Genomic DNA, 12197 nt, shown 5'->3' with positions numbered 1-12197 from the left:
GTAGCAGGCACCCTCTACCATAAATCTAATATAACAAATATCACAAAATTATTCTGATCCTTCCCTGTAGTTTCTAAATACAATACAAATACTGAGAAATATTTAAGTACTTTGCTAGACTCGTTTATCCATCTTTGCTTTGCTTCTGTGATTTAATTCAGGAATGTCACTGATGAGTCTCCCATTTCTGTTTCTAATTTGTGAATACGAACACTTTGTTCTTAAAACTCTGTACAAGGTTTTCAAATACGTTTGTTGTCTGTAATCTGCCATAATCTTTTTTTTTTTTTTTGGTAAGGAATTAAAACTTGCAAATTGCCTGTCTTCAAAGTGTAATTAAATCTCCACAATATAGACAAAAGGATATTTATCAGGACAAAAGAATAGCAATGGTTTTCCCAGATTGCTAACTCTTCACTAACCGGAAGATAGTGTAAGCTTATTTTGAGTAGACAAGTGATCTGCTAATCTTGTTGGAGAATAAAGAGTAAGAAGAAATCTGTTTTCAATAATGCTCATTTCTTCAAACTGTTCTGGCAATTGTACAAACGAATTCTGTTTGTGCTCTGAAGTCTTATCCTTATTCTTCCCTGTAGATCCAAAATACAACTTACTTCTATATGGAAAGCCTCCCACTTCTCTGAACTACCACTTCTGTAAAACCTCCTTTCTTTCTTCTTCTTTTTTTTTTTTTTTTAAGGCTAATCAAATACAACTAAATTGATTAGCAAAAGCTATTCATGGCTTCACAGTATGCTTAAATTTGTTTCAAAAAATTAAACAACACTAATACAGTGGCATTAAGTTTTTTTGCCTTCTTCCAAATGCCATAGCACTTTTTTTCAGGACACTCATTTGCAATTGGTCATGCATGCATGCAGTCACAAGTATTTAGCAGCTAACAAAGATGACAACCTGCCATAATAAAGATAAGACCAAGTAGGCAGCAGAGAAGCTATTATACCTACCCACCATTGCAGTTTCTCATTCAGATGAGCAGCAAGAAAAAAGTAAGATTTCTACAACTCCAAGGTGAGTTTAGCCTTAAAAAAAAAAACCACCTCAAAATACTCCTGAAAAGAAACTTCAGAATACATACCTTCTCGCTGAGGTCTATGGGAAGCCATCGGTAGTCCATCATGAGGTGCTGTGGTTCGTTCTAGCAAACTGGTCTCATTACTTGACATGCAGTCACTATGGGAAAAGTCATTCTAAATCGAGAAGGAAAGAAAAACAAAGTATATTAATATAATGCCTACAATCAAAACTTACTCTTTACAGCAGAAGATACCCCCAAAACAGTTATTTTGTATTCTACAGGAAAAAAATAGAAATAGAGGCTCTTGAGAGGAGTCAAAATGATCACTAGCAATTTCAATTCTTACTTTTTTTTTTCCCCGTCAACTATCACCTCCACTGTAACGATGACTTTATTTTAAAAGCAGAATGATGTGGGGGACAGATCGTTTGCCTTTAGTCTATCTCAAGGTGGACAATTCAAGATGAGTAACTCAGAACTTCAGTGCTAATTTACTATTAGTATGAACTCTTTTGGTTACTAATCTGTGAAGTAATCTACTCACAGCTTTGCAAACATATTCTCCCCAGTTACATTAATGCACTGTATCTTCAGCCTGCCACCTCTTCTGCATAGGAAATCATGAATATCTGTTTGGACAGTCTACCGGGACATACAATCCTAACAGCCAAATCCGTGCACCTCCAGCTAACCAGACATTCAGAACACAACCAGTTGCCATCAACACCCTCTCCTCCACAGAGAAAAGGGGAGGACTCAGAGCTCATTTCCCCCCATATCTGCATGCAGACTTCAAAATGATATGCCAAGAATTTTTACTCCTTTAATACAGTGCGTAAGGAGGGACAGTACAGCAAGTCATACCGCTCAGATAACACAGATGGATCCCTCAGAGTAAAAGGACAAACTCCCAGAGTAAAAGAACAAACAATGATAACCTAGTAGAAAAGTATCAGATGAGCATGAACTTCAAGTGTTGGTGTTTTTTGTTTTTAATTGTAACATGAACCTGTATAGTTTTTCCCAAATTGAGATAAAATGTTAATGTAACTGTTTACATGCCCTTCAATGACCAGGTCTTGTTATAAACCAAACCAGCTAACCAACATAAAACTCAGAAACATTGTTAACGCTCCAGTTGACCAATGTAATTCTACATTTCAAGGAAAGACACAAAATGAGACCTTAAAAAAGCCATGCGTGTAGAATTAGGAAATGTTAGAAGTTACTAGCGAGTTTCTAGATTTGTCTATTAAGTGAGACATCTGGTTTTGCCTGTAGCATGTAGTATAACATATGAGCTTAGTACATGCATGCAAGTACCATCAATATGCAAATATCTTGACCTCTGTGGCATGGTGGATTGGTGTGGGGGGCAGTGGCAGCACACAGAGGGAGAGAAGGTTCTCTGTTTCAAACACATCAATGAAATGCTATTTTTGTTTGGTTGTTTTTTACTGAGTACTGGATGCTAGAGCAAAAGTCAGTTTTCTCAGGAAAGCTTTCAAAAGAAGGAAGTTAGATGGGGGCATTCACTGCACCCTGAATCTTAGCAGAATGTCTTAAAACAAATGAAGTTTCTCGGAGAAATGGACACTTTTTGTTGTAGACGTATACTAAAAGTTCAAAGTTTATTCCTCTCATTCAGGATGAAGAGCATTACTCCATTAAAGACCTTCACAAGAGAAAGGCAGAGGGAAAAGACAAATCTTCAGACAGTATTCTTACCATTTTTAAATACAGGAAGCATAAGATATTTGAAAATAAGTACCAGAATGTGAAAGAATCTTTTTTTTTTCCCTGAAGGACTCCTGATGGGACAAACCAGCTGCCGGGACAGACCCAAGACCATCACAAAAAGTACACCAGAACGAGGAAGCACAGGCATTGAAACACATCAAAATTCCCTTACAGAATGAACTTTTTAAGATTTTGCAGATGTCCCAACTACAGCTTGCTTCATTTTACTAAACCAGCTTTACAGCATCTGTGGCTTGGGTACAAACTGAGGCAACTCCTAACAAAACACACAACTCTTTTAGGACCCAAGTAATCACACTGCCATCAAGCCTGCCCTGGGCATACTGTTAATCCAACTTTCATCAGTCTCATCCACAGCGGTACAAAATCAGCAGCTGAACATCTAACGTGCCCTTTAGATTGCACTACAAACGCTCAGAGGAATTGAAAGACATTTCAGCTGTTTCATCCAAAGCAGCGTATGGTTCGTGTTCTGCACTGAATGTCAGTAATTTCAGGTTTCAAAGCAGTCTTTCTTAAAATACAGAGCACTTGTTGTTTCCTCAAGATAAAACTCACACCAATCCCTAGTCACTCAGTAGATGATCTCAGCAAACTTCTTTACTGACCAAAACATCACTTCATGCTTTAAATGTCTAATAAATTGTGAGCAATGTCAGACCTGGAACAAGAAAGGAAAATAGCTGCATATCTGTGAGATTGCATTTTAACAGCTCTAAGCCAATTTGCAAACTTATTTTACTAAACAGAAATTCACAAGCATGCCCTGGAGAGAGCCACTTTAAGATCTCTTCAAGACTTCCAAAGACACCATTTCACCAGATATTTCATAATATCCGAGGACAGAGCCAAAAGCAAGCATTTCAGTTTTTAAGTGTTAACTCCTGGTCATGCATTATTGGCAGAACTGTTGGCATTTGGGAATTAAATTTATCCTGTTAAAACAGTGATTCATTTAAGACTGTCCATGCAAAGCATCGCTACTATGATTAAGCAGCTGTGTCCAGACTACGTAAGTTAACAATTTCAGCAAACATTTTAGAATAAGAGTGAATGTCTTCCTGTAGAGATGGTCAGTGTTAATTATCTAAGTAAGGTCCTTCCTTAAACTACATCCACATGCTTTGCCATCATCCACATCGCATGTAGAGGACAACAGACTTTTGGATGAACTCTGACAGTGGATATTAACTTTGCTCTACTTTCAGATGTCTTTTTCCACCTTTGAAATCATGATTGTAAGAGCTGAAAGCAGTGCTCCACTCACTTGAAGGTGTCAGCTAGGATTTCCACCTAATCATCAATTGCCTTTTCTTTAGCTCACAAACAGACCTACTACTGAATTTGAAGTCACACCTTCTTCTTGCTTTTCAAGTCAAGCTATTTCTTTTGATCATCAGAAAAATAAATTACAATTCTAATAAGTAACTAATAGCTAAGAAGTCAAAGAAATTGGAAGCACTTTTTAGAAGAGGGGTTTAGAAATAAAATTTGTTTCAAAGATACATTTTGCTCATCTGATATCAGAGAAGCAGTAAACATTATTGCCACACCTCCTAATGCTAGACAACTACTTTTCACTTACTATATATATGAGTGTTTTAATAGTGTTGAAATATTTTTGCAGTCTTATTCTGGAGTGGTTACTTTCCTACGTATGGCAGCTTTCTCTGTATGAGGTGAACTACATCCACATTTGAAGGCTCCCTCTACTCTGCAATATATTATGTGGTTCAAGCTTGTATTTAGACAAGTCCTGACACTGATAATTTTATAAGTTATCGTAACTGTAAATGGATCATAATTCAATCAAAAAAATCTTCACCTAGCAAGTTAAACCAATAATATGTACTACATGTATTCGGTGAATGATAGCTTTCATAGCACATGCTGGAATACAGGAGGTAGACGGTAGGCTATCTAGGGCAGTCATAGCTTTACCTTGCAGCTTACTGTCTGCAAACATTGTTTCTGTGCCAGCTACAGATCCTGTGCTTAAGCTGCATTACAACTCTTCGTTAGCTACTATGAGAGTCCTACATCAAGCACTCACAAGGAAGTAAGACTTAAGTGCCACTGCCAGAGTGGCCTGCGAGTGACTGGAAGGTCCAGGCAGTCCGGAGGGCCAACAAATATTAAATGGCTGCTACCTGCTGCTAGTCACACCACAACCACGAGCCCTTTAACACTGCCTATGCTGCTCAGGAGTTCCTGTCAATGGTCAGTACGTTTAGTGCTAGTTGTATTCGTCATTTCCTGTTGTATAGGGTTTACTGGCAAGGTTGTGGTAGCAGGGGGGCTGCAAGGGTGGCCTCTGTGAGGAGCCAAGAACCTGCCAGCTCCAGAAAGACCCACCACTGGCCAATGCTGTTTATGCCTCCATGATAACATATTTAAGAAAGGAGAAAAAATGCTGTGCAGCAGCTGTGAGAAAGAGGGGTGAGAAAAACATGAGAAGCAGCCCGGCAGCCCCCTAGGTCAGTGCAGCAGGAGGTGCTCCAGGCAGGCAGCAGCAGTTCCCCTTTCCCCTGCGGCCTGTGGAGAGGCCCCTGGTGGAGCAGGCTGTCCCCCTGCAGCCCATGGGTCCCACACGGAGCAGATCTCCACGCTGCAGCCCCCCCGTGGAGGAGCCCCCGGTGGAGCAGGTGGATGTGGCCTGGAGGAGGCTGCGGCCCATGAAGAGGCCAGGCACAGAGCCTGCCCCGGCAACAACTGCAGCCCGTGGGGGACCCACACTGGAGCAGAGGCAGGGCGTGAGGAGGAAGGAGCAGCAGAGACGAAGCGTTATGGACTGACCGCAACCCCCATTCCCCATCCCCCTGCGCTGCTCTGTGGGAAAAGGGTCAAAGAGTCAAGACTGAAGTTGAGCCTGGTTTGAAGGAGGTGGTGGAATGAAGGCGCTTTTCGTTTTGTGGGTTGGGTTTTTTTTGGTTGCTTTTAGTTCTCAGTGCCTTCCTGTTACCAGCTGGCAATACATCCAAGTGATCCTCCCCAAGCTGAGTCCATTTTGCCCGTAGTGGTAATTTGTGAGCCATCTCCCAGTCCTTATCAGAACCTTAGAAGTTTTTTCATCCGATTTTCTCCCCGCTCTGCCTTGCTGAGGAGGGGGATAGAGAGTGGCTTGAGGGGCACTTGGTGACCAGCAAGGTTAACCCACCACACCTGCCGATGAATAAAATGGATTCACACAACACATGCAAGCATAAGATTAATTCCTGCAAAGGCTTTTATCACTGCAAGGCTTTCACATGCAAGGATTCTGTGTGGTTCATAGTGCTGCTGATTAAATACAGTGAAGCAAGTAACGTGGGTGGCCCCAAACGAGTTGCCAAATAATTGATCTGATTATCTCACAGATCTTTGTGACGGGCTAGGGCATTAGCTACATTTCTCCTTGAAAGCTAAATGAAACAAAACAGTGCTCTAAGGTATGTCTGCTCTCACTACCTATACCAGAGTTTTGTAGCTGGAACGTCATTGCTCATACGGCTGAAACCAAGTACCTTATTAAAGAAAACACCTACCACTTGAGATGTCTTTTAGTCACAGGAAACCAGCATCAGCTGCTCAAAATGGAGAGCCCTGCTCAAAAAGACATTACTCTGCATAGCTAACACATGAGAGCTGAGAAAGTCTCAGCTAGTCTATGTGCGGCAAATGTCCACGCTCTGCCTTCTATTAGTGCAGACTGCCGATGAGAAAGTGCCGTGCCGGTATTCGTTTGGCAATCTGTAATGAAATCTGTTACTGGATAACCTACTAATCATCAAGAGTGATGCACATAAGTCTTCTGATGTTTGCGTTGCCCTTTCATAAAAGGGCTATTCATGCATCAGCTCTGATGAGCACTAACAAGGGAAACCTGCTTGCAGCAGTTGGATGGCTTGATTAGTTCTAACCACCCAAAAAGGAAAGCTTATTTTTCTGCAAGATTTCCGTCAACGTGCTGGTAGGGACAGCACTGCTTAGCCTTGCAGGCTGTGCAGATGTAAAGCAGCGCAGCTTATCTGTTCATGTACACATGGGAATTGGCAAACAAAACCAGATGCCAACTAACAAACGTTGAAGAAAGCATCCTGGAAGAACCAAGGTCTAACTTGTGACCACACTTTCTCAACTGCAGCATCCGTACCTTAGAGAAATTTGTGTAACATCAGAATAATCTTTATTAGATTAGAGACTCACAGAACACCCCGAGTTGGAAGATCTGGTGCCAGTTACAGGACTAAAGCCATGATTTGCTCAACACGATGCTTGCAAGCTACCATCCTCAGTGCTTCACAGCTACGCAGCAGATACACGGCCACGTAGCCACGGCGGCACAAAGGCCGTACCACCTCTTGAGAAGCAAGCCAGGTGAAACTCCACACGTACACATATCTGTATCTGCGCTCTATTGCTTAATTCTTGCTGTAGTTTGGATAGAGGGATAGAGCATTTATGCTGTCGTATATTTTAATGGAAATCCAGCACATGCACTTAATACCAATGCAAAAACACAGGGCAGCAGCAGACCCAATTCTTCCAGATCTGCTAATGTTGACATCTGTTGCTGCAACAGATTGTCTCCCGTGCAAAAAACCCACTACTGCCTTGAACAAGCTGCTTGCCAAATGCAAGGTCGAGACTGAAGGCAGCTGCCCAACTGACATTGCTAAGTTACACTTCTGTTTGCCAGCTTCCCACTAAGCAACTGCACTAACTGCCCTACTGATCTGAGATGCAGAGAGCTGTGGGACAAGTCCAAGAGCAAAATCAACGTCAAGATCTAACACCACGAAGATCTACACAATTAACTCTCTTTCGGCCACAGCCAGCAAACAAAGGCTTCCTTCTTAACTCGGTTTTCAGGTGCAGAATCAAGTTCCAGAAGAATAATGCTTATCCTACTTATAATCGCAGGCTGGAGACATTGGCTGACACAAGCCTTCATGAAGTTCAGCAACGGGAACTGTGAAGTCCTACAACCTGGGGAGAAACAAGCAGGCTGAGGGGGGCGATCCCTTGATAGGACAAGGGGGAATGGTTTTAAATTCAATAAAAAAATTAGATTAGATATAAGGAAGAAATTCTTCACTCAGAGGGTGGTGAGGCACCAGAACAGGTTGCCCAGAGAAGCTGTGGGTGCCCCATCCCTGGGAGTGCTCAAGGCCAGGTTCTTCACTGATGTTCAGAGTGAAACTATTTTAAGAGCTCACCTCTAAGAGGTAGCAATAAAGCATGGTGAGACAGACAAAACTTCTGAAAAATCAGCAGTTGATTCACGGTGGAAAAGTACACCACAGAAAAGCTTCAGCAATCACATACTGATCAACTCGAAGCACTGTGAAGCCATGACAATTTTGAGACAAAGGGTATACCGACCTCTAATGCAGGATTATTAAATTTGGCTGTCAAGCCCTATGACAACTAACCTTGAAGAGCCAGACATGTCAGCTACAGCAGGGATTTACAATGCTGGTAGAAGACTGCACCTTGTGTTTGCTAGAGACACAGCAACTTCTTGAAGTCTCATCTGCATCACAATTTTTACCTGGATTTAAACCACAGCTTAACCTAGCTAGCCTGTCACGAAACAGAGATCTTGAAGCTAAAGCCAGTAATGCAGCAGTTTAGATGTTACTGCATCTTCAGTTGGCTGCTCATCCCACAACTTCGTGTAGCTTCAGTACTAAGAAAATTACTGGAACGCGTTAGTTCAGACTGATACACAAAAGTTATTCTCACAGCCACCTAGGGTGACAGAAAGATTCAGAAAAATATTTGCCCCTTAATAATAGTTCAAGCACGATTAGTTTTGAGAGGACACAATGCCTTCATGGCCACTGCTAACTACTGACAGAGAATAATACATCTAAGAAGCATGGTTTAAAAGTTTTCTTTCATGTATATTGTTCAAATTCTGAACAGAAAGCCTGACATTTTCTTATCTTCGCTCTTAAGACACTTCCCAGGGCATCAAATCCCCTTTCACGGTTAAATGTGTTTTTACTTTCTTCTACCAAAAAGGACAAGATTAAGAGGCCAAGGAAAGGCAACAAGCTCACAAAGGAGTGCGATTTCCAGCCAGATCTCTGAGCTTGTGCTCCGCAAGCTTCAGTCTCTCCAAGTATAAATGATTAAGACTTGGAAGATACTACAAAAATTTACCAAATCTTGGAGGAAACGTAGACATTTAGTATTACTTACAGTTAACAGAGAATCCACTGTAATGTCTTCTAAATTGATATGGCTAGACACTGCTATGAGCAAGAAAATGAGGTAACAAACTTAAGTAGAGATAAACCTACAGACTTCCTACGGAAGACTAGAGATAAAGCTACAGACCTTCTATGGAAGAGTGTGCTTCCATAGATACAGCCATCTCACCACTGCCGTCCGCGTCCTTTTCTTTAGGAAGAACAGAGAACCCTCAGTACCCCAAGCCCTGGGAGATCCTGCTGTCGACAGGTAAGTCAACACTGAGTGACACTGGAAACCCAGCCACAGCTTAGCAGCAACGCAAGTGCAAGCGTTAGGAAGCGATGGGTACATCTGCAGTCCCCCCGGCGCTTATTTAAGACAACAGAGAAAAAATTGACACGGAAACCAGAGGGAGGCTGACGAAGGCTGGCATAGAGGGACTGGGCAAGGCTACAATCTTGTCTTAATACCTCAAAATTAGAGCTGAACAATGACTAAAGCAACTGAAAGCCACCTAAGTTTTCCATCTGCAGTTCCCTGGAGCATTAACATGTACATTTAAACAGAGGTCTTTCATTTTAGGAGCTGCTTTTATCTATCCATGACTTCCTTCCCAAAAGACTTCCAGTAATGTTTCTGGACACCCCCAACTCCTGTTTCAAGTCAGAGAAATTTCTGTTCAGAGACAAGGATGTTACAGTCACTGAGAGAGACAGAATACTTTGTATCTCAATATGCAAAACATGTAAAACTCTAGTAGTTTGCTGGACCATCCACAATTTAAAAGATTCTTGCCAACAATAAAAAGTCATCTTTATCCTTCTGTCTCTTATTTAAACCAGACACCATGATACTTAAAGGAGTATTTGAGTACACTGCAGTTTCAAAATGGGATTGCGTGCGTTTTTCTTCTCTCAGAGCTCTGAGGATCTAAAATTAAGTTCTAGTACCTGGTGCTGCTGCAAGTCACTGAAGATCAATCATAAAAGCACTCTTCTGATTTGCAGACAAAATAAACTATAAATAGAAGCCTACTAAACAAAATACCCCGTAAATAGAAACTTTCCCTTTGTTTTTAAGTAGGGACTTTTTGTGTGAAGAATCCTCAAGCCAAGTAATTACAAAACTATTCAGCAAGCCATTATCTGCAGGAGATTGCTTATTTCAACAGAACCTTAGTTCTATTACCATCAAGTACTCCTGATTAAATGCTCCTGTGTATAACGCAAGCCACATTTATTATGTTTGTATGTACTCAGACCTCCTTTGATATTTCAGCATTCAGACCATAGATCTGGGTTCGAGCAAGATAAGCCATGAACAGGTTTGATCCTGATGGACTTATTAAACATATATGATCAACACCAGAATTAAGCTGTTCTGCTACTTAAACTGATATACGATAGTGGTATCAGTGTACTTTTTGGTCATTAGTAAGGTTTTTTATGACTACAGATGTGAATGCTGCTACCTTCTTTTCATACACCAACTGCAGATTCAAAGTCCATATTCTGCACAGCTTAATGCATCGATGACTTTTTTTTTCCCCTACATCTTCATTTAGAAATCTGCAAATTATATCGGGTGTTTCGACCTTAAATAAACATAGTATTTCAGAACACAAGTTTATGCAATTATAAGGCAATCCTACCTCTGCCCATCCCACTCCAACAGTTCTAACCCTCACAAGTTTTGAGTCTATTGATCATTTCCATCTCAATTTGTAAAAGGGTATCGTTACAAAGTGTTAGGTTCTTAAATAATCATTAGGATAGGATCGCTGCTCTTCTTGGTCTCCCGTTAGATCCTTGTCAAGAAGCAACTTCCACGTGAGCTCGACGTCACCAGACAGCGCAGACCCTAACCAGAAAACACAGTCCCAAGCATGAGAAAAAAGCAAACTACCTGACATCCTTAAAGACCACCGGGTGCCAGCCCCCCTCCCACGGGCAGGGACACCTCCCACCAGGCCAGGCTGCCCAGGGCCCCATCCAGCCTGGCCCTGAACACCTCCAGGGATGGGGCGCCCACAGCCTCCCTGGGCAGCCTGTGCCAGGGCCTCACCGCACCTAACGCCCCCCCCAAACCTATAGCGCCCCCCCCCCCCGAGGGGGAGCCGCACGCGCCCCCACGGCGCGCTGCCATTGGCCGCCCGCGAGCCTCCCCGTTACGCAACGCGCCCCCCCCCTCCCCTCCCCGTGCGGGCCGGGGAGGATCCCGCCCTGCGGGCACGTGACGCCGAGCGCAGGCCGCGCCGCCGCCATCTTGGAGGGGGCGGGAAGCGGCGGGCCCGCAGCGCCGCCGGGGGGGCGCCATGATGGGGGCCGGGGGCGGGGGCTGGCCGCAGCCGCGGGGCCCGGCCCTCACAGCCAGCGCGGGGCGCGGGTGGGGTAACAAGCACGCGGGCGCCTGACAGGATTTAAATCCGGCCCCGTGTAAGGGAACAGCGGCATTTTGTGAGGGAAGCCTTGAGCCACGCTGACTCCCTCACCTTCCATTTTCACCTGTCAGGGTCCCTGCAAACCTGAACTGAACAACCTCGGCAGAAAGACATCAGTCCCTCTGTGCCCTGTCAGCCACTGCTTCCCAGAAGAGGCTCTGCTCTATTTACAGTTTAACCAGTAAGAAAAAAACACCCTGCAGAAGGCATGCAGTTGAGCCCTGCGCAGACTAGGCAATATGTGACATGCATGTTCAGCCAAGCTGGTTCGGATCTCTCCGTGTTCCCTCTGCAGAAGAAACCGCCACAACTTGGAAGCCTGCTTTTACGCTGAAGCCAGAACGCCACACAGAGCAGACTGCAATTGCAGTAGTTCATGGGAGCCTGCTCTCCCAGTGCCTTTGGTGGGGCATGCTGAGCACTTAGAGCTGAAGTGCCAGCTTCAGTCAGGAAGCGTGCTTCTAGTTATTAGCACTTCAAACCCAGCAACAGCAGTGTCCAGCCTTACCACTTCCTGTAACCCCATCTTCCCCCCCCTCTACAGGGACTTGCAGGACTCGTTTTAGGAGAGTTAGACTCGATACAGCTCAGTAAGCCAAAATAAACACTTTTTGGACTTATGCTATGAATTCAGTATGATTTCAGTACCATAACATCCACCCACTAGTTTATGACCTGCTAAATGTGCTTTGGCCTTAAAATGGTACAAGCGTGTACTTAGCATATTTGAAGTCTTAAAAATCCCTGTCTCCTTTCAGTAGTCCTCAAAAGCAC

The 12197-nt window shown here is 43.3% G+C and overlaps 1 protein-coding gene across 5 annotated transcripts in view; it reads right to left on the bottom strand.

Moving 5' to 3' along the window:
- The window catches only part of ZCCHC2 (zinc finger CCHC-type containing 2), a 43500-nt gene that overhangs the window by 29180 nt on the left and 2123 nt on the right, over nt 1-12197 (bottom strand). For all 5 annotated transcript variants that reach the window (XM_035552751.2, XM_050708940.1, XM_050708941.1 and 2 more), the window contains exon 2: nt 1100-1211. In XM_035552751.2, coding sequence (XP_035408644.1) covers nt 1100-1211 — 112 coding nt within the window. The remainder of the gene's footprint in view (nt 1-1099; nt 1212-12197) is intronic.

The sequence above is a fragment of the Cygnus atratus genome, chromosome 2 (genome assembly GCF_013377495.2).
Source record: "Cygnus atratus isolate AKBS03 ecotype Queensland, Australia chromosome 2, CAtr_DNAZoo_HiC_assembly, whole genome shotgun sequence".
In the NCBI taxonomy this organism is placed as follows: Eukaryota; Metazoa; Chordata; class Aves; order Anseriformes; family Anatidae; genus Cygnus; species Cygnus atratus.
This window is presented reverse-complemented; position numbering and strand designations above follow the sequence as displayed.